Below are 23,377 nucleotides of genomic sequence, written 5' to 3'. Positions count from 1 at the left end.
CGTGGGGTGGCTTGCGGAGTATAAATGTAGATGTAGATTAACGACCGAAGGACGCCCACTCCGTTGTTCATCATGCACATTTGTGCGGCCATCTTTAAATGCTCTCACCCACTTTTGTAGCATTCCATCACTGATAATGTTTTCTCCGTAAACTGTACAGATCTCACGATGAATAGCGATCGCTTTTATGGGCCTTTAGCACTAAGAAATCTTATAACAGCCCGTACTTCGCAGTCGGCGGGACTCACGACTATCGGAGGCATCTTAAACACTCAGCACACAACGTAAACAAGGAAGAATCAGACTGTAATGGCGTCAGTGCGTAGATTAAGGTACAGGCTTTCATGTAAAAATTATTGAGATATCTTAGAACGTCTTTTTTTGATTTCAAAACGGTACTTACTTAATAAACACGCCGCGTACCTTGTCCTTCATACAGCATATGAGCACTTACGTTTTTTTGTCATTATCAGACTTGATTCAAATGTTTTTTATTTCAGTCTTTGATCAAAATATGAATTCTTTCGACGATGACCGTTTTCAGTCCGTAATGACCATCCTCAGATCTTTTTTACACCTGAAGTGATTAGGCCATCATGGCATCGTCAAAACATATAAGTATTGCCATTATGGCCCAATCACTTTAGGACATGGTGTATAAAAGATCTGAGGATGGTCTTTACGGACTGAAACCGGTCATCGTCTAAAGAATTCATATTGTGATCAAAGACTGAAATAAAAAAAAAAAAAACATTTGACAGTATTGGATCACTGGTTGTATACGCGACCATGTCGCAGTTGGTGAGACTTGATTCAGTCGGGAAACAGCTGTGCCCAGCTATTGTATTCACTTCAAATAGTAAACGGTACATCAATCGGTCACAATGGTGTATATTGCATACCTAGATTTTGATCATTGTGTACATAAGGCTGGGAGAGTTACGGTATCTGAGTTGGTAGGTTAAACACGAAAGTACACGCAAATCTGACCCTCATTTTCAGCAACCAGATTTAAATGTGTGCGACGCTTACGTTGTGCAGGTTGCTGAGCCCTTCCCGCTGGGCCCCACAGTGCAGCCCGTGGTCCTGCCCGCTGAGGGCTACGACCCCCCGGCAGGGCTGCCCGTCACCGCCACCGGCTGGGGCGCCACCCAGGACGGCGGGGCGGCGGTGGAGCTGCAGAGCGCCGACCTCGAGGTGCTGGACCGGTCCGAGTGCGAGGCGCGCCTGGGCCAAGTCCACCACGTGACGGCCAGCATGCTGTGCGCCGGACACCCCAGCCGCGCCGTCTGCCACGGCGACTCGGGGAGCGCGCTCGTGCACGCCGGCACGCAGCTGGGGGTCGTCTCCTGGGGGAACTCCAGTTGCCTCGGCCCGGTCGCCGTCTACGGCAACGTCGCCAGCGCCAGGGCCTGGATCAGGGACACTACTGGAGTCTAGCGTGCCGCTGCCGCTCTCCAGCCCTTCGTGGCACGTTCCTGAGTACAAACTCAAGTCCAACTGTGTTGAGTGGCTTACTTTGTGTTTTTTTAAATAAATACTTATCTTGCATATTGGACAATGTAAATGAGGGATATGAATATGTTAATTAAAAATAGGTAACTTAATTTTCTAAAGGCAATTCATGTAACTAAATGTCTAAAACTGAGTTCAAACTGAAGTCGAGCTGTGTTGACTGGCTTACTTTGTGTTTTTTAAATAAATACTTATTTTCCATATTGGACAATGTAAATGAAGGATATGAATGTGTTAATTAAAAAAAGGTAATTTTATTTTGTAAAGGCAATTCATGTAACTAAATTTCTAGCCCCAGTTACAGGTCCGCCTCCGCAGGGTAGCGGTACCATTACCGCCTACCAAAAAAATGGTTCAAATGGCTCTGAGCACTATGGGACTTAACATCGGAGGTCATCAGTCCCCTAGAACTTAGAACTACTTAAACCTAACTAAGCTAAAGACATCACACACATCCATGCCCGAGGCAGGATTCGAACCTGCGACCGTAGCGGTCTTGCGGTTCCAGACTGTAGCACCTAGAACCGCTCGGCCACTCCGGCCGGCAGTCTGGAACGACGCGACCGCTACGGTCGCAGGTTCGAATCCTGCCTCGGGCATGGATCTGTGTGATGTCTTTAGCTTAGTTAGGTTTAAGTAGTTCTAAGTTCTAGGGGACTGATGACCTCAGATGTTAAGTCCCATAGTACTCAGAGCCTTTTGGTTCCAGACTGGAGCGCCTAGAACCCCTCGGCCACCCAGGCCGGCTTACCGCCTACCACGCAGGGATCCCAGGTTCGATTCCCGGCAGGGGACTGGGTGTTGTCTGTCCTTCTCTCTCTGTATGTCAATGATGTGTCATCGGTTCTGACCTACTGCAAATATCATGTGTATGCTGATGACCTTCAATTGTATCTTACAAGGGGAGGCCGCCAATTGTGAAATTCAGATTCGATTCATACTGTGCATAATAAAAGCTCATGGCCAGAGGTGTAATGAGGCAAAGCACCAAGATGCACTTCTCAGCCGTTGTCGAGAAAATCGACAGTTAAAAGAAGCCGTTTCGGTGAAATACTCTCTACGCTTATTAGTTTTCTACAGCGTCGTGGCGCAGTGGTAAGCGCTCGGATTCGTAATCCGAAGGTCGCCGGATCGAATCTCGCGACGTGCAACTTCTTTTTATTATTTGTTTTTTTATTATTTGTTTTTTTTTTGTAATTCAAATGTATATACACACACACGAAATAAATTCAATCCATCGTCCACCACCAATTGTCTTCTCCGATTTTTGCCGATATGATACGATACGCGTGGTATGCATCAAACCTGGCGAACGATAGAGCAATTTTTCAGAATGTCAATCACGTGCGTTTCCGAACAGATAATTTAGAAAACAATTGTTCTTGTAAAAATGCATCGTTTATCAGATGTGCTCGATGTCGTGGTGTTTTCTGCTCTCCATGTTTCTATGATAACTATCACTCTGGTTCGTGCGATACTCCAGCTAATTCTGGTCACTAATTGTTAATTATGTGCGAGTGTATACCGAACTTATCAATAAATTGTATCCACTTGAATATTATTTGTGATATTGTGTTTTATTTCAAGTTTTATTTTTCCACGACAAACGACTTTCAACAACTTATTATATGCATAATTGTTGCAACTGATTGCCGGGTGTGTGTGTGTGTGTGTGTGTGTGTGTGTGTGTGTGTGTGTGTGTGTGTGTGTGTGTGTATATACATTTGAATTACAAAAAAACAAATAATAAAAAAAAATTGCATGGCGCGAGATTCGATCCGGCGACCTTCGGAATACGAACTCGAGCGCTTACCGCCTTGCCACGACGCTGTAGAAAACTATTAATCGTAGAGAGTATTTCACCGCAACGGCTTCTTTTAACTGTCGATTTTTCTCGACAACGGCTGAGAAGTGCATCTTGGTGCTTTGCCACATTACACCTCTGGCCATGAGCTTTTATTATGCGCAGTTTGAATCGAATCTGAATTTCACTATTGGCGGCCTCCCCTTGTTAGTGCGAAACCAAGCAGTCATAAGAAAGCTATTGAAAATTTCAATACTGACCTCGATGCACTATCAAAAAACTAAGCCCATCTAAAATCCAAGTAGTACTTGTTGGTCACTCTAAGCTCATTAGCCCAAAACATCGGGAATCCGTACCATCTCTTATCCTAAATGGAACAAATATTAACTTCTCTCCCTCAGCAAAGAGTTTAGGAGTAATAATAGATGAAAATCTAAATTGGACAGAGCACGTAACTGCAGTGTGCAAAAAAGCATCAGCATCCCAAGATTTTAAACATGACTGAAACAGCAACTGTTGAAATTCTTCACGATAAAGGATGACAACAAAAATAGTTGCAGGATAAAAATTTATTAAAAGTCTTGACCAAGGTTTCGGTATATATAAATATACCTTCATCAGAAGTAAAAAATCTAAAATTACATCATGCAATGGAAATTAATAAAACAACTGTGCCAAAGGCGTCGTCAGTAATTAAGACATCTTCTCCATTTGTACAACATCACTATAGGGCAGGCACTGTTCGCATTGACCCTGTGCCTATAGTCATGTTGTACAAATGGAGAAGATGTCTTAATTATTGACGACGCCTTTGGCACAATTGTTTTATTAATCTCCATTGCATGATGTAATTTAAAATTTTTTATTTCTGATGAAGGTATATTTATATATACCCAAACCTTGTTCAAGAATTTTAATAAATTTTTATCCTGCAACTGTTTTGGCTGTCATCCTTTGTCATCAGCATCCCTTCATATCCTACAAAAATATAAAAAACTCTTCCCTTTCGATCTGAAAAAGAAACTACTACAAACGCTCATACTCCCAATCATTGACTACAGCGATATTATCCTACAAGGCCTCTCTCAGGAAAATTCGCGACGTTTGGAACTGGTTATGAATGCCTGCGTCCGATATATCTGTGACGTTCGACTTTTTGATCACATTTCACCAGCATATGCAAAATTGTCCTGGCTGTGTGCAGACTTTGTCTCATCTACTGCCTTATAAATGTACACTGTCCCTCATATCTCTCCTCGTCCTTAACGCTTATGTCGGAACAACATGACAGAAACACACGTTCCCATCATAATAAAATCCTCTCTGTTCCACTGCATCGCTCAGTCACCTTCTCCAAGTCCTTTACAGTAGCGGGAACCCGACTCTGGAATAACCTCCCTCGTTATGTTAGAGAACTTAAAAACATGTCCGGCTTCAAAAAACAGTTAATGACGTATCTACTTAAGCAACATTAATGTCTTCCTCTGTACATGAATGCACTTCACCTCATTACTCCCCTCTTTCCCCCTCCTTAAATCTCCCTTCCCCAAAACTCGCTATACTAGTAAACATCTACTTTACACACCGTACATCAGCACAAATCTTCATTACTAGTGCCAATTTTTCTCATGTTTATCATTATTATTTGATTTTTTACTGTTATTATTAATGATTTTATCATAATTTGTATGTATAGCACCGGATGTAAAAATACAGCCAGCATTTACTTTATTAGGTCTTAGTCATTACTCTTTATTCATATTATCACAAGAATAATCTAATTTTCTTATTTAAACTATTGTCATGATGTAACTCTTATGTGTGAAATGCTACATGTGTGGAACACTGGTCCGATGTAAGAGAGGGCATGATGGCCCAAATCTGATCAGGTTAAATAAATAAATCATTGACTCGCAAGTCTCCGATGTGGCCTCACCTAAAAAGACTTGCAATGCGGCGGCAGAACTTCCCCAAATGGGGCCCTCCCGGCCAACAATGCGATACGATCATTTCATTTATAGGTTGGCTTCGACAGCCACCAAAAATTTGATTTACGGTATTGAATTATTGACTGAATTCAAAAATTTGAAATGCTGTCGTAATCTACTCAAAAAGCAAACCTCCCGATTCCTCAAAGAATTGAATTCTCATGAATAAAGCAGTTCCATACTGCTAATTACTTTACAAATGAGTTAATTTGTTACATATTAGACGTTAAGCATTTGCATGCCTGCGGTATCAGCGGTAGTGAAGTTCAAGACGAGCTTTCCTGGAGTGAGATGTTGTATGCACTTAAATGCCCCGGGCGGCGTAGGAATACGAGGGGCGTTTGAAAAGTCCGTGCAAAAATAAAAACTACTTATGTGGTTGGGGTAATCCTTCTTTATTTTTCGACATAGTCTCCTTTTAGACTTATACACTTAGTCTAACGCTGTTCTAATTTGTTGATCCCTTCCAAATAATATGCATTGAAGTTAAATTCTTCTGGGTTATTAGCCCGCGTCGTGTTTTTTCTAAAATGTTCGACGTTTCGATCCCTCTGCTAGGATATTCCGCAGGATCTTTTGGTGTCCACTACTGCTAGACCACTGTCAGAGACGAGTGTCGCGTCCACTTATATAGGGGGAGTTTTCTGGCGTTCGTGCTGGAGAAGTGATAGTATTGGTTAAAATTCATATGTCTACCATTGGTGGGCCATAGTCATAGGCTAATATTCCCGCTCTGGTGCAGAAGAAGGGGCGTTGGCAGCACATCTCCTGTGAATACCATTGGCGGTCCATCGTCAATTGGATAGAAAGGACTATTCCACACTTATGCTGGAGAAGGGTTATTGGTTGAAATGCCTGCTTCCGCTATTGGTTAGTCATCGTCAGTGGTTAGATTCAAAACGGACAGAGCAAGAGAGCGGGATTATTTACCCAAAAAAAAAAAATGGCCGCTGAGGTGACTCGCAGCGCGTTGTTTATGCCACTCACACACCGCGGCATTGTCCAAGTCTGCAAAATAGCTGTTATTTCCTGCAATCACCTCCTCGTTTGAATAAAATCTTTGTCCCACCAGCCATTTCTTCAAATTGGGGAACAAACAGTAGCCCGAGGTAGCCAAGTTAAAATGATTAACTGTTTATTAGTACTGTCCAATTTCTACGATATTGCAGTGCCTGTGTTATTCCGAATTACGATGTAAAGTTCCGTTGGACATGTATGCGTGTACGAAGGAACAGGCACTGTGGCGACTACAGCCGTCCTGAAATGCATGAAATGTATTCGCAATTGCGAGTATGGACTACCATCAGCTGTGTAACGGAATGTGGGCACGTGGCACGTGGATGACGAAATATGGAAGTTTGGGTCTGCCCGTGAGTCGTTCTCGGACAGCCAAATGGCTTCCATGCCGACTTCCCCAATGCCAGGAACCCTATGGCACGTGATATTTATCGCCTAATCATGAGAAATCATACCCGGAATATTGTGGAAAGCCGACATCCTATTGTCGCATGGACCATGGTTTGGCGTTCTGTGCACCATGTCCACCTCGACACGTACCCTTATGTGACTTGGTATCGCGTTGTTAATGTGCGACTGTTTAGGTGGGTGGTACTATGCTTGCCTCCCATGCAAGCGGGCCCGGGTTTGATTCCCGACCGGGCTGGAGATTTTCTCCGCTCGTGGACTGGGTTTTGTATTATCCTCGTCATTTCATCTTCATTTTCCTACTCGGGTGGTAAAGGATAGCAGCTCACTGATAGATAACTTCTTTATAGACCAAGATAAGTTTAACCAGATAAATGCTCAGCCTGTTGAGAATGGTCTTTCTGATCATGGTGCACAGCTAGTTACAATATATGACATAGCTCCATTCATCAATACTAAACAGTCCTCCAAAGTAGTACGTTCAGTCAACGATTTAACAATTGCAAATTTCAGGGAAAGCCTACAGCAGATAGACTGGGATGAGGTGTACCATGAACCTGATGCCAATTTAAAATATAATTTATTTCATGACATTTTTGTAAATGCATTTGAAAACTGCTTCCCCAAGAAAATAGTTAAATATACTCGTAAGAAACCTTGTAACAAACCATGGCTTACTAAGGGTATAAAAATATCTTGTAACCGGAAAAGGGAAATGTATCTGACAGCAAGAAAGAGTAGTGACCCGGAAACTATCAAAAATTATAAAAACTACTGTGTTATATTAAGAAAAGTTATTAAAAAATCCAGGAGTATGTGTATCATGTCTGAAATCAGCAACTCTGATAATAAAATTAAAACAATTTGGAATATTATTAAAAGAGAAACAGGTCAACCAAGAGCAGAGGAAGACAGTATTACCATCAAATTGAATGAAAACTTTACGAACAAAAAGTCAGAAGTTGAAAATATTTTTAATAATCATTTTCTAAATGTTGTGGATATAGTAGGATCCAGGTGTTCATTAGAAGATGCTAGGCTGTTAATGGAAGAGGCCATACCTATGCAACTTGGTACAATTGAAATCTCACCCACTTCTCCCTCTGAAATTAGGAAAATAATAAACTTGCTTAAAAGCAAAAACTCACATGGAATTGATGGCATTTCCAGCAAAATACTAAAAGCTTGTTCTCAACAGATAAGTAAGATTCTCAGCCACCTGTGTAATAGCTCTCTGGAACAGGGCATTTTCCCTGATAGACTGAAATATGCTATTGTTATACCTTTGCATAAAAAGGGGGATAGATCTGATGTCAACAATTACCGTCCAATCTCCCTTCTAACAGCTTTATCCAAAATTTTTGAGAAAGTAATGTATTCAAGAGTAGCTTCACATATCTGTAAAAATGAAGTACTAACAAAATGTCAGTTTGGTTTCCAGAAAGGTTTTTCAACAGAAAATGCCATATATGCTTTCACCAGTCAAATTTTGAATGATCTGAATAACCGAACACCACCCATTGGGATTTTTTGTGATCTCTCAAAGGCTTTTGATTGTGTAAATCATGAAATTCTGCTACACAAGCTCAAGTATTGTGGCATGAGTGGGACAGTGCACAAATGGTTTAATTCATACCTAACTGGAAGAGTGCAGAAAGTTGAAATAAGTAGTTCTCGTAACATGCAAAGATCAGCACATTCCTCAAACTGGGGAACTATCAAGAATGGGGTTCCACAAGGGTCAGTCTTGGGTCCTTTGTTGTTCTTATTATATATTAATGACTTGCCATTCTATATTCATGAAGAGGCAAAGTTAGTTCTCTTTGCTGATGATACAAGTATAGTAATCACGCCTGACAAACAAGAATTAACTGATGAAATTGTCAATACTGTCTTTCAGAAAATTACTAAGTGGTTCCTTGTAAACGGACTCTCACTGAATTTTGATAAGACACAGTACATACAGTTCCGTACAGTGAATGGTATGACGCCATTAATAAATATAGACCTTAATCAGAAGCATATAGCTAAGGTAGAATATTCCAAATTTTTAGGTGTGTCCATTGATGAGAGATTAAATTGGAAGAAACACATTGATGATCTGCTGAAACGTTTGAGTTCAGCTACTTATGCAATAAGGGTCATTGCAAATTTTGGTGATAAACATCTTAGTAAATTAGCTTACTACGCCTATTTTCACTCATTGCTTTCATATGGCATCATATTTTGGGGTAATTCATCACTGAGGAATAAGGTATTTATTGCACAAAAGCGTGTAATCAGAATAATAGCTGGAGTCCACCCAAGATCATCCTGCAGACATTTATTTAAGGATCTAGGGATATTCACAGTAGCTTCTCAGTATATATATTCTCTTATGAAATTTGTTATTAACAACCAAACCCAATTCAAAAGTAATAGCAGTGTGCATAACTACAATACTAGGAGAAAGGATGATCTTCACTATTCAAGATTAAATCTAACTTTGGCACAGAAAGGGGTGAATTATACTGGCACTAAAGTCTTTGGTCACTTACCAAATAGTATCAAAAGTCTGACAGATAACCAACAAGTATTTAAGAAGAAATTAAAAGAATTTCTGAATGACAACTCCTTCTACTCCATAGAGGAATTTTTAGATATAAATTAAGGAAAAAAAAAGAAAAAAATATTTAAAAAAATAAAAAAATTAAAAAAAATTAAGTTGTTATATTAAGTATGTTGTTAAATTAACCTAATTATGTCATGTATTGGAAAATTTGACTCGTTCCACATCATTACGAAATATCGTATTCATGATCCATGGAACTAGTATTAATCTAATCTAATCTAATCTAATCTAATCACTGGCACGCAAGTCGCCCAATGTGGCGTCAAATGAAATAAGACTTGCACTTGCCGGCCGAACTTCCCCAAATGGGGCCTCCTGGCTAACGATGCCATACGCTCATTTCCATTTTTGGTTGTTAATGGGAAATACATGACACAACTTCGTCTACACGCCATTAACATGGCAGATTCGCCGCTTTGCCCTCGTTGTCACACGCTTGATACGATCATCGACTGATGTGTGGATCTTCTGCAGAAGTATGGCAGCTGATTCAGAAAATGCTTGCCCTTCTTCTACGTACGGCTCCCCATGCCATTACACCGAAGGCACTTATGTTCCCAGATGAGACTTATTTCCCACGTACGAAGACCAACGTGGTGAACTGGATAAAAGGTCTTTCGATCTCTTATTTGTTCCATGAAGACGATAAGAGTGTTCTAGATTTTTGGACATTCCTCAAGATCGACTTTTCTCATGCACCATCCGAGGTACCTTGAGTACTGTGCCAACTTTTTGGGTGGTGCCTTCTTCGACTCCCCCCCCCCCCCCCTGCAGTTGGGGCGCTCCGGCTATGAGAAGATGATTTCAGTGTGAGTGTGTAATACCAGGACTCGGTCCAGTGTACCGACAAAATGGAATATTCTTCGTGAAGACGTGGAACGTATCTGATAGGATTCAGACTGCTTCTACCAACAAGTTGGCGGGGCGCGGATGCCATTTTGTTTGTTTTACCAGGAGGGTGTTTAAATTAAAAAAAAAAAAATGTTCAAATGGCTCTGAGCACTATGGGACTTAACATCTGAGGTCACTAGTCCCCTAGAACTTAGAACTACTTAAACCTAAATAACCTAAGGACATCACATACGTCCATGCTCGAGGCAGGATTCGAACGTGCGACCTTAGCAGTCGCGCGTTTCCGGACTGAAGCGCCTAGAACCACTCGGCCACCACGGCCAGCGGTGTTTTTAATTCCACTTTCGTTTTGTTTGTTATTGATGCTAATTGCACATCATCATTTTTCGCCTGGAGGGCATGCTATGCGATATAAATAAATAAAAAAAGGGATATGATTTCTGCTTTGGAAAAAAAGTGATGTCGAAGAAATACACTTATTAATTATATATATGAAGACAGCAACTGTTCTCGAAAGAACAGAATACTGTTGATGACCGTGCAGCTTTTACCTGGAATAAATGATGACTAACTGAAACCCTCAGCTGCCGACAGGTGTTGTTGATATACCTCGATGTGAACAGCTGAAAATGTGTGCCCCGAGCGGGACTCGAACCCGGGATCTCCTGCTTACATAGCAGCCGCTCTATCCATCTGAGCCACCGAGGACACAGATGAATAGCGCGACTGCAGGGACTTATCCCTTGCAAGCTTCCCGTGAGACTCACATTCCCAACTGTCCACAATTCTACATATGTAATGTACCGTATAGACATTTGCCCATCCATCCATTACTCGCGCACGCTTTGGCGATTCCCGTAAGAGTTTGGGCAACCTGTGCGCATTCGCACAGACGAAGGTCAATGACTGGGTAGCCTTTAATTATATATGTGAAGACTGAATACTGTTGATGACCGTGCAGCTTTTCTCTGGAATAAATGATGACTAACTGAAACCATCAGCTGCCTACCGGTGTTGTTGATGGATGGGCAAATGTCTATAAGGTACATTACATATGTAGAATTGTGGACAGTTGGGAATGTGAGTCTCACGGGAAGCGTGCAAGGGATAAATCCCTGCAGTCGCGCCATTCATCTGTGTCCTCGGTGGCTCAGATGCCAGCCGGAGTGGCCGAGCGGTTCTAGGCGCTACAATCCGGAACTGTGGGACCGCTGCGGTCGCAGGTTCGAATCCTGCCTCGGGCATGGATGTGTGTGATGTCCTTAGGTTAGTTAAGTTTAAGTAGTTCTAAGTTCTAGGGTACCGATGACCTTAGAAGTTAAGTTCCATAGTGCTCACCTTTTTAGCCGGCACGGTAGCTGAGCGTGTTCGGTCAGAGGGTTAGCTCCCTCTGTAATAAAAAAAAAAAAAAAACTGAGTTAATCGATCAACAACGAACTTCAACGGATGTTTTACGACGTCCGCCCCGAGCAGATGCAACGAACAAAAATCGAACAAAATGAGTAAAAAAAAGAAAAAAAAAAGATGAATAGAGCGTCTGCCATGTAAGAAGGTGATCGGCACTCATTATCAGGTGTCCACATCGAGGTATATCAACAACACCTGTCGGCAGCTGAGGGTTTCAGTTAGTCATCATACTTATTAATGTTTTCAAGAAATATTGTTTAAAAAGAAGGCGACCCCTCGCGATAAGTGGGAAATTCGTGTTCGACTCTCGGATAGGCACAAATTTTTACTGTTGTCATTCCATTTACAGCTGATGGTCGTCCATATTCGCAACTGCGAATGCATTTCATGTGCCTAATTTCTAGTTTATCACTCTTCCCTACAAAGGCCATTGTTTCGTATCCACTATACCAGGACCGGCCAAACGCTGCACAGTGTGCAGACGTGCGGAAGTGCTGCACATGTGCGCACGTGTGCGACAGCGACATCTGTTATTAGACATCTGTCCTAAATGAACGGCGGCGGCTCCACTTCTCTGTTTATGTAGTACAAGCAAGAGCGCATCATACCCAGTCTCGTTTACCCCTGGTAACCGTATCGTTAACAGAGAAGTACTGAGAAATGGCAGTTACTGTGAAAAAGCAAAGGACGGGAGATCCATGTTCTCAGTCGTTTAAAAATGACTGGGAACTGCAAATCTTTTTTGTAGCCGTTGGTGAAAACTTACAATGCTTGCTGGGCCGCCGAATAATAGGCGGCCAGCGTAAGTTTTCAATTGAAAGACACTACAATACATATCACAAAGACGAGTGCAGTGTACTCAACGGTGCAGATCGACAAGCAAAATTAAATGTCCTTAAGAAAATGGATGCGACACGTCAACTCGATTATCATTTCTCATGACCAGTGATAAACATGTTTGGATTTATTCCTTTCATAATTAAAAATTATTGTTTACTAACTATGCATTATTGCCTCATTCTGCTTCATGTTGCATTATTATCAGGAAAGTTGGTCATTAAACCGATTGTTCCAATGTATACTTACATTTAGGGTTTTTTTATGGGTGAAGGGCTACGCTCAACTAAAGTCGATAAAACATAACATTCATCTAATTGTCGGTTATTATGCAGATTTCAGACGTAACTGATGAAAGATATAGCAATAATGGTATTGAAATAACAGGTGATCATCGAGAGGTCTGTTGTTATCAGTGGACAGGCCGCAGTGGCCATGCGGTTCTAGGCGCTACAGTCTGGAACCGCGCGACCCCTACGGTCGCAGGTTCGAATCCTGCCTCGGGCATGGATGTGTGTGATGTCCTTAGGTTAGTTAGGTTTAAGTAGTTCTAAGTTCTAGGGGACTGATGACCAAAGAAGTTAAGTCCCATAGTGCTCAGAGCCATTTGATTTTGTTGTTATCATTCTGTGCAGAGGTCAGTGAGACAGAAATTATGTGGGTGTAACTGAGGGCACCGAGAATTAGTTATAGGAAACCTTGCATTAGTTTAATGTTATTTGAAATCATGATTAAGGTTCGTTGGAAGTCGCAAAGCGCTCTCTTTCTTGAATACTAGATCAAAAACGTTACGCGTATTTACGTGCAGTCAGTCAAGCTGCCTTAATAAAAACCCACGGTTGTTAACTGTATCACTTGTCTCACTGGGTTAAACTGTTACAATAAAAGCAGACGTCTCAGAGTAGACTGTGACAGTATTTGAAATGTTTAATATGCGAAATACCTTCCCACGGTTGGCTTGCAAGCTGTGGTAAGAGCACTAGAATGCGCCGGTGCAGAGTATCACAGCAAGTGGATAAAGCGACATCTGTGCGTAGAAACGTGCACTACATGAACGCTGACGGCTGCGGCGTGCACGCTGTGACCCGGAAGTTGCACATGAGCAGGAGCACCGCACGCGTGCAGAATTTCTGGCCGGCCCTGCATTATACTGTCCTCTGATGGGACTACTATTAATTTAAAACTCGGATCTTTTTATCATTATCACACTGGCAAAGTTAAGTCTGTTTCTCCGACATATCACTGGACACTCGTATTGTCTGTCAATGTGAACTGCACTCACCGAGTAAGTTTCCACTGGTGCTGGCTAGTGGTGCAGACTGCAGCCCGCCAGTAGCTGTAGTGTCCTTCGTTTGTACTGCCTGGTTAGGATGCGCAGGACTTTTGCCAGAGAAGTCAGGTCGATGAAGGCGCCCAACAGGACGTGTTATTCGATGCTGGTGATGCGTGGGAGTTATCACCAGGACGCGACGAGTCGGTGGCGGTCCTTCCCGGCTGCTGCTACCCAGAATTCCAAATTTCTCTATCAACAGCGCTCGGCTGCTACTTTACCACACGAACTCTGCGTCTTGTTGTTCGTTACTCGCGACGTCGGTCGCCCGGCTGGTAGCATCAGGACACTGCACGTTGTAGCCGTTGTTCGCTGGCCACGCGACGAAAGCGTGATCCTTCACTGGAATCACTCACTCTCCCTTCAAACTGTTAATCAATCGACGTCTGTTCTTGCGTTTCGTGGTCACGGCCGCCACGAGCAGCTCCACGTGACCATCTTTCTATTGTTTATTTTTTTTTTACCATACAACACCGGTAATCAGTTACGTATGGTAATCCGGCCTGACCGTATCAGACTTCCTTTCCAGAGGTGTACACAACAACGAATTTGAATTACTTCAGTGAACTAATCAGATGGACTTTCTGCAGGCTCAGAAGTAGATAGAGACAAAATTTCAATTATTTGTTTATCACCTGTTCCACAAACTTCTGTGCCTTCGAAAATTAAAGAAAGCCAGTTTGTGTATCTGATCTTGACTATAACGATATCGATTGATGACTCACTTCAAATCCAGTCCAAATACATACATTTACGCGACACACTGTGATGCGTAAATTGTTACCGTTTGACAGTTCTAGCGACACTAGCGCTCCAAGCTGTGAGAAAGCGAACAGTCATATGTGTCAGAAGCATAATGTGTTTTCTTAATTATTTTCTACTTAATTATCGAAATAGTTGTTATATTTTTGCTTTCTGTGCGTTAATTACCAAGAGACGTGAATTATCTTGAAATAAATGTAAAATGACATAAGCGGCAACTTATCCACGCAGAAATACCTTCGAATACGTATATACACACATCAAAAAGAGTTTGTCACCCTGGTTCCCAGAACCCCTGAAGATAAACGTTGACTCTGGATATTGTACCACAGACACACTCCCTTTGACTGATCAGAGATATTACTAAACCTACCCAAAGATGTAAACAACCATGCATGAACAGCGCCTATTAGACGGAGGGGATCCGACAGCCGATCAGTTCCAGTCATTCCACCAGGAAGGAGGTATCCAGATCGTGTTGTCTGTAGCTCAACCATGCCTAGACGGTCAATAACGCGGTTCAATCGCGTCCGCGTTTTTGCTTTGTGCCAGGAAGGGCTCTCAGCAAGGGAACTGTCCAAGCATCTCGGAGTGAACCAAAGCGATGTTGTTCGGACATGGAGGAGATACAGACAGACAGACAGGAACTATCTGTGACATGCCTCGCACAGGCCGCCAAAGGGCTACTACTGCAGTGGATGACCGCTACCTACGGATTATGGCTCGGAGGAACCCTGACAGCAACGCCACCATGTTGAATAATGCCTTTCGTGTAGCCACACGACATCGTGTTACGGCTCACACTATGCGCAATAGGCCGCATCATGCACAACTTCACTCCCGACACCCATCTTTGCAACCACGACACCATGCAGCGCGGTACAGATGGGCCCAACAACATGCCGAATGGACCGCTCAGGACTGGCATCACGTTCTCTCCACCGATGAGTGTCGCATATGCCTTCAACCAGACAATCGTCGGAGACCTGTTTGGAGGCAGCTCGGTCAGGCTGAACGCCTTAGACACACTGTCCAGCGAGTGCAGCAAGGTGGAGGTTCCCTGCTGTTTTGGGGTGGCATTATGTGGAGCCGACGTACACCGCCGGTGGTCATGAAAGGCGTCGTAAGAGCTGCACGATACGTGAATGCCATCCTCCGACCGACAGTGCAACCAAATCGGCAGCATATTGGCGAGGCACTCGCGCGCCCATCGTGCACATCTGGGGAATGACTTCCATCAGGATAACGACATCGCTCGACTAGCGTGGCCAAACACTATCGAACATGCCTGGAATAGATTGAAAACGGCTGTTTATGGACCACGTGACCCACCAATCACTCTGACGGATCTACGCCGAATCGCCGTTGAGGAGTGGGACAATCTGGACCAACAGTGCCTTGATAAACTTGTGGATAATATGACACGACGAATACAGCCATGCATCAATGCAAGATGACGTGCTACTGGGTATTAGAGGTACCTCTGAAGGTCTCGCTGTATGGTGGTACAACATGGAGTGTAAGGTTTCCATGAGTAATAAAACGGGCGGAAATTATGTTTATGTTGATCTCTTTTCCAGTTTTCTGTAAAGGTTCCGGAACTCTCGGAACCGAGGTGATGCAAAACTTATTTTGATGTGTGTATTTTCAGCTTACTCCTCTGACAGCAAGAGAATATAACCACGTATTTCATTCATGAGAAGAATATATTTCTGTTGTTTCTTGTTTCTATCATATATACTTTCCTTGATACTTAAAAATTTTTGTGGAGTCTAATGATTCGCCACTTTTTACATTTCACTTTATTTCCTAATATACGAATATTTTTGTAAGTGTAATTACTTTTGCTTCAGATGCGAATCTGCTGTAGATTCTTGCCGTTTGCGGCTCAGTTTTAGCAACAAGTGTGCAATTGTGTTCTTCTGTGTTGGGAAACAGTTTTATTACTTTTGATGACTTATTGTTATCACACCTGTGCGGTTTTCCCTTAAGCTACTGGTATGGTGGCTTATTTAGTGCGTTAAATAATATAGGTATTACATTCCATATAAGTTCCCTAGATTCCACATTCACTGATTTGGCTCACAGTGTAGCGAACAAAACTCTGCTTTGCAGGATAGATATACGACGTCTTTCTGCAAAAAGACAGGTCTATCGCTGTTTACTAGCAACTTTTTCTTATTAAAGGAAAAAGACTTCGTTAAGTTCCTCTGTGTTAGAAGAGAATCGCAAATAAACCGTCCTTTAATGTACTGTTTCGTACCTCCCGGATCCGTAGGATATTAAAGAATAACAAATTTAGTGTCACTTTTAGCTATTTTCGATTTGTATTGCTATGTATACACTCTATATTGTAAAAACTATCAGTTCAGAAGTGAAGGAGATCGGATTGTAGGCTATTCCCGATGTTTTCCAGTTCGTACATTCAGCAGGCAGTAAAGGAAACCAAGGGGGAATGTGGAAAGAGAAAACTAATAACAAGTTTAAAGTTTGCTGATGACAATGTAATCCCTTCAGGGATGACAATGGATTTGAAAGAACAATTCAAGAACATACAGGGTGTTTAAAAAATGACCGGTATATTTGAAACGGCAATAAAAACTAAACGAGCAGCGATAGAAATACACCGTTTGTTGCAATATGCTTGGGACAACAGTACATTTTCAGGCGGACAAACTTTCTAAATTACAGTAGTTACAATTTTCAACAACAGATGGCGCTGCAAGTGATGTGAAAGATATAGACGACAACGCAGTCTGTGGGTGCGCCATTCTGTACGTCGTCTTTCTGCTGTAAGCGTGTGCTGTTCACAACGTGCAAGTGTGCTGTGGACAACATGGTTTATTCCTTAGAACAGAGGATTTTTCTGGTGTTGGAATTCCACCGCCTAGAACACAGTGTTGTTGCAACAAGACGAAGTTTTCAACGGAGGTTTAATGTAACCAAAGGACCGATAAGCGATACAATAAAGGATCTGTTTGAAAAATTTCAACGGACTGGGAACGTAACGGATGAACGTGCTGGAAAGGTAGGGCGACCGCGTACGGCAACCACAGAGGGCAACGCGCAGCTATTGCAGCAGGTGATCCAACAGCGGCCTCGGGTTTCCGTTCACCGTGTTGCAGCTGCGGTCCAAATGACGCCAACGTCCACGTATCGTCTCATGCGCCAGAGTTTACACCTCTATCCATACAAAATTCAAACGCGGCAACCCCTCAGCGCCGCTACCATTGCTGCACGAGAGACGTTCGCTAACGATATAGTGCACAGGATTGATGACGGCGATATGCATGTGGGCAACATTTGGTTTACTGACGAAGCTTATTTTCACCTGGACGGCTTCGTCAATAAAGAGAACTGGCGCATATGGGGAACCGAAAAGCCCCATGTTGCAGTCCCATCGTCCCTGCATCCTCAAAAAGTACTGGTCTGGGCCGCCATTTCTTCCAAAGGAATCATTGGCCCATTTTTCAGATCCGAAACGATTACTGCATCACGCTATCTGGACATTCTTCGTGAATTTGTGGCGGTACAAACTGCCTTAGACGACACTGCGAACACCTCGTGGTTTATGCAAGATGGTGCCCGGCCACATTGCACGGCCGACGTCTTTAATTTCCTGAATGAATATTTCGATGATCGTGTGATTGCTTTGGGCTATCCGAAACATACAGGAGGCGGCGTGGATTGGCCTCCCTATTCGCCAGACATGAACCCCTGTGACTTCTTTCTGTGGGGACATTTGAAAGACCAGGTGTACCGCCAGAATCCAGAAACAATTGAACAGCTGAAGCAGTACATCTCATCTGCATGTGAAGCCATTCCGCTAGACACGTTGTCAAAGGTTTCGGGTAATTTCATTCAGAGACTACGCCATATTATTGCTACGCATGGTGGATATGTGGAAAATATCATACTATAGAGTTTCCCAGACCGCAGCGCCATCTGTTGTTGACAATTGTAACTACTGTAATTTCGAAAGTTTGTCTGCCTGAAAATGTACTGTTGTCCCAAGCATATTTCTATCTCTGCTCGTTTAGTTTGTATTGCCGTTTCAAATATACCGGTCATTTTTGAAACACCCTGTAGATAATGCCATGGGAAAAGGTTAGAAGATGAACATTAAGAAAAATTAAACAACAGCAATGAAAAGTAATCGAATACTTAAGGAATTTCCTTAGGAAATGAGACACTGGAAGTAGATGAGTTTTGCTGTTAGGGGATTAGAATAACTAATGATGGTCAAACTGAAGAGGATATAAAATGCAGACTAACAATAGTAAGTGAAGAATTTTTGAAAATGACAGAGTTTGTTAACATAGGATATAAATTTGAATGTTATGAAGTCTTCTATGAAGGTGCTACAATAAGTCTCTAAAACGCATCCTACGCGAGATCGATGGGATTTAAGTCGGGGGAACGGGTAGACTCGTCCATTTGCCGAGTATCCTCTCCTTTCAAGAGCACCGCCACGAGCACAAGTCGACGAAGTCGAGCATTGTCATCCATAAAAATGAATTCAGGGCCGGTGAAGCACTGAAAAGACGCACGAATGCTCTGGGTACATCACGTGTTACCATCTCTCAACATATGAGGGTACATAACGCACTGACGAACGTTATCGAATGTGATCGTTTTGATGGCCCAGGTGGTATGGTGTGGGGAGGCAGTGTTGCGTTGGGGTACTGACCTCCACATCTTTGAACACGGTATACCCACCAATGAACGTTATTACAACACTGTACTCCTTCGCCATGTGTGTCTTGTCAGGGTTGCATTCGGACCTGACCTCTTTTTTATGGATGGCATTTCTACAACGTCTAATTTATCAGGAGTGAAACATTCCAGGGTGATGACAACTTAATGAAATAATAAGAAGTAACTGCAACATCACAGAAACCTTGAGCACTAAGTATGGGGACGTAGCTAACCAAAATCGTCTTCAACCATAGATCATCTTTAAAGCGATACAGTGACTTAAGCACCTCAGAATGTAGCACAACGAGAAATGATTTGGAAAAATATTCGTTTTTTAAGTTGGTCGATAAAGCAGTCTTTGCCGTGGCATATGAAGATCATCGTAAACGTCGAGATATTACATTGATTTACGACGGCGACGGGCGACTTGGGGCACGAAAACTCATTTACTAGAAGTCAGCAATATTCATGGTGACTGGTTGCTGTGGATGTGATGATACACTCCTGGAAATGGAAAAAAGAACACATTGACACCGGTGTGTCAGACCCACCATACTTGCTCCGGACACTGCGAGAGGGCTGTACAAGCAATGATCACACGCACGGCACAGCGGACACACCAGGAACCGCGGTGTTGGCCGTCGAATGGCGCTAGCTGCGCAGCATTTGTGCACCGCCGCCGTCAGTGTCAGCCAGTTTGCCGTGGCATACGGAGCTCCATCGCAGTCTTTAACACTGGTAGCATGCCGCGACAGCGTGGACGTGAACCGTATGTGCAGTTGACGGACTTTGAGCGAGGGCGTATAGTGGGCATGCGGGAGGCCGGGTGGACGTACCGCCGAATTGCTCAACACGTGGGGCGTGAGGTCTCCACAGTACATCGATGTTGTCGCTAGTGGTCGGCGGAAGGTGCACGTGCCCGTCGACCTGGGACCGGACCGCAGCGACGCACGGATGCACGCCAAGACCGTAGGATCCTACGCAGTGCCGTAGGGGACCGCACCGCCACTTCCCAGCAAATTAGGGACACTGTTGCTCCTGGGGTATCGGCGAGGACCATTCGCAACCGTCTCCATGAAGCTGGGCTACGGTCCCGCACACCGTTAGGCCGTCTTCCGCTCACGCCCCAACATCGTGCAGCCCGCCTCCAGTGGTGTCGCGACAGGCGTGAATGGAGGGACCAATGGAGACGTGTCGTCTTCAGCGATGAGAGACGCTTCTGCCTTGGTGCCAATGATGGTCGTATGCGTGTTTGGCGCCGTGCAGGTGAGCGCCACAATCAGGACTGCATACGACCAAGGCACACAGGGCCAACACCCGGCATCATGGTGTGGGGAGCGATCTCCTACACTGGCCGTACACCACTGGTGATCGTCGAGGGGACACTGAATAGTGCACGGTACATCCAAACCGTCATCGAACCCATCGTTCTACCATTCCTAGACCGGCAAGGGAACTTGCTGTTCCAACAGGACAATGCACGTCCGCATGTATCCCATGCCACCCAACGTGCTCTAGAAGGTGTAAGTCAACTACCCTGGCCAGCAAGATCCCCGGATCTGTCCCCCATTGAGCATGTTTGGGATTGGATGAAGCGTCGTCTCACGCGGTCTGCACGTCCAGCACGAACGCTGGTCCAACTGAGGCGCCAGGTGGAAATGGCATGGCAAGCCGTTCCACAGGACTACATCCAGCATCTCTACGATCATCTCCATGGGAGAATAGCAGCCTGCATTGCTGCGAAAGGTGGATATACACTGTACTAGTGTCGACATTGTGCATGCTCTGTTGCCTGTGTCTATGTGCCTGTGGTTCTGTCAGTGTGATCATGTGATGTATCTGACCCCAGGGATGTGTCAATAAAGTTTCCCCTTCCTGGGACAATGAATTCACGGTGTTCTTATTTCAATTTCCAGGAGTGTAGTTCGAACACGTTGCGTGAAACTGTGTACACAAGTTTGCTTGTATTATAGACCTCCGAACTCTGTAGGTGCCATTTCCACAACGAGTTTGTTCAAAGGCCCTTCAACGAGCCGCAACGATTTTCTTTGAATGTAAATACTTTTCATATTTCACACATCCTACAGTCAATGTAAAGTGACGTGGTACCATATGGAGAAATTTAAGAATTCCGTATTCCCACCCAAGAATTCGTTTAACATTTATCGAACAAGAAGCAGGCAAGAGACTGGCCAACGGCAGATTTTGTAGGATCACGCTGCGAAACGTACATGTACTGGCTGAAAACAGCCACTGGCAAGATAAATGTTACGAGAGACCACTCGAGTTTTCATCCATATTCAGCTGGAGTAGTACAGCTGTATCTTCACAGCATATTGGCATCGAAGGGAACTTATTATTCCCAGTAACTTTCTCATTCCTAACAGTCCACGTACAAACTCCGATTGCAACGTTGTTCTAAAGGAATTTAACATCTTGCCGGTCATGACGAGTCACTTTGTGTGCCTTTAGTCGATATCTCACTCTGATTTTGCTGTAGATAACTATCTGAGCTTCTTTAAGCTTAGTTTTATCACACTGGCTCAGTGGCTACGAAATCATCAAATTAGCAACGGTAACGGCTTTTATCAAAGTCCTTGATATCATCAGTAACAAGAACCTTGCTCTTTGTACTCTACCGGCCGCGCGGCCCCTCCTGCCGAAGGTTCGAGTCCTCCCTCGGGCATGGGTGTGTGTGTTGTTCTTAGTATAAGTTAGTTTATGTTAGTTTAAATAGTGTATAACTCTAGGGACCGATGAACTCAGCAGTTTGGTCCCTTAGACATTCACACACATTTGAACATTTGTACTCTAACATTGTGTTTTTCTCACTTCAAAAATGGTTCAAATGGCTCTGAGCACTATGGGACTTATCTGCTGAGGTCATCAGTCCCCTAGAACTTAGAACTACTTAAACCTAACTAACCTAAGGACAACACACACATCCATTGGCCGGATTCGAACCTGCGACCGTAGCGGTAACGCGGTTCCAGACTGTAGCGCCTGGAACCGCTCGGCCACTCCGGCCGGCTTTTCTCACTTGATTGACCTTTTCTGCCTACGTCTCATTCCTGATCTACTACATATGGAAACATTTAAATAGTTCTTTTTGCATTCACAGCACTAGATTTGCACCTGGTGGCCAAGTTCGCAACTAACTTTTCTCCACTATAAATCGATTTCGCATTAACGCATTAGAATGTTTACCAAGTTTCACTATCATACTGTAATTACAGCCCCGATTGGACCTCTCTGGAGACGCAAAATAATCTAGTAATTTGAGAAATTTGCTTTTCACTCAATGATGAACAAAAAATAAAAACGTACCTGGTCTAAAATTGTTTTATGTTGCTCGCACACTTGCGGCATGAAATACATTGCTGCAGACTGCCGACCAAATCTTAAATCTAATTGCCTGTCAGCAGCACTTGTCAATAAAAGTTGGGGTATTTGTTTGGGCTTACGTAGTGAGGTACTCATCAAACATTCAGCCATTCAGGGCCCTCAGATTTGTTTGACAGTCGTTTGCTCAAGTTCACCAAACTGTGCTAGATGACTGTCGAATTTAGACAAGGGAGATAGCAGAGGTTATGAGCATAATTGAGGAATGTGTTTGTCACATACTGATTGTAAATTCAGGAATGAGAAAACTGACCGCGCGCTGGGTGCCACAATTGCTCATTCTGTGACGCCTCACACCTGAGCGGGTGCCGTGGCGAAAATCCACGAACTGCCGTTTCAGCTGGGCAACCATCCTCCTTACTCACCTGATCGAGCTCCAAGCGACTTTTCTTTGTTCCCTCTGGTAAAAGTTCGAGAACAGAAATTATCGTCGAATGAAGAGAGCATCACCTTCGCCTTAGGACGAATAAAGAGAGAAGTGTATAGACTTACAAGGAGATTATGCTGAAAAATAAATATAAATTTGACGAAAAAATACGTTACTTTTTTGTTAGGTGGGAAACTTTCCAGATTACGCTCCTACATGGATCAGCGATGTCTAATGCTGCTACAGCACAGAGTGTGATTCGACTGATAATAAAGTAATCATAGCAGTAAAAGCAAAATATGTTACACTGACGGACTGATGGAAAATTCGGAAAACTTTTAAATTATCATGCAGATAGTTCTGTCCGACAAACTTGTTA

At 43.4% G+C, this 23,377-nt stretch overlaps 1 protein-coding gene across 1 annotated transcript in view; it reads left to right on the top strand.

The window, feature by feature from the left end:
- Positions 1-1,440, top strand: part of LOC126419612 (uncharacterized) — a 41,559-nt gene extending 40,119 nt beyond the window's left edge. The window contains exon 4 of the mRNA XM_050086801.1: positions 1,003-1,440. Coding sequence (XP_049942758.1) covers positions 1,003-1,440 — 438 coding nt within the window. The remainder of the gene's footprint in view (positions 1-1,002) is intronic.
- The last annotated feature ends 21,937 nt before the right edge of the window (positions 1,441-23,377 follow it).

Source organism: Schistocerca serialis, chromosome 9 (genome assembly GCF_023864345.2).
Source record: "Schistocerca serialis cubense isolate TAMUIC-IGC-003099 chromosome 9, iqSchSeri2.2, whole genome shotgun sequence".
Classification (NCBI taxonomy): Eukaryota; Metazoa; Arthropoda; class Insecta; order Orthoptera; family Acrididae; genus Schistocerca; species Schistocerca serialis.
Note: the sequence above shows the minus strand (reverse complement) of the source record. Positions and strands in the feature narration are given on the sequence as shown.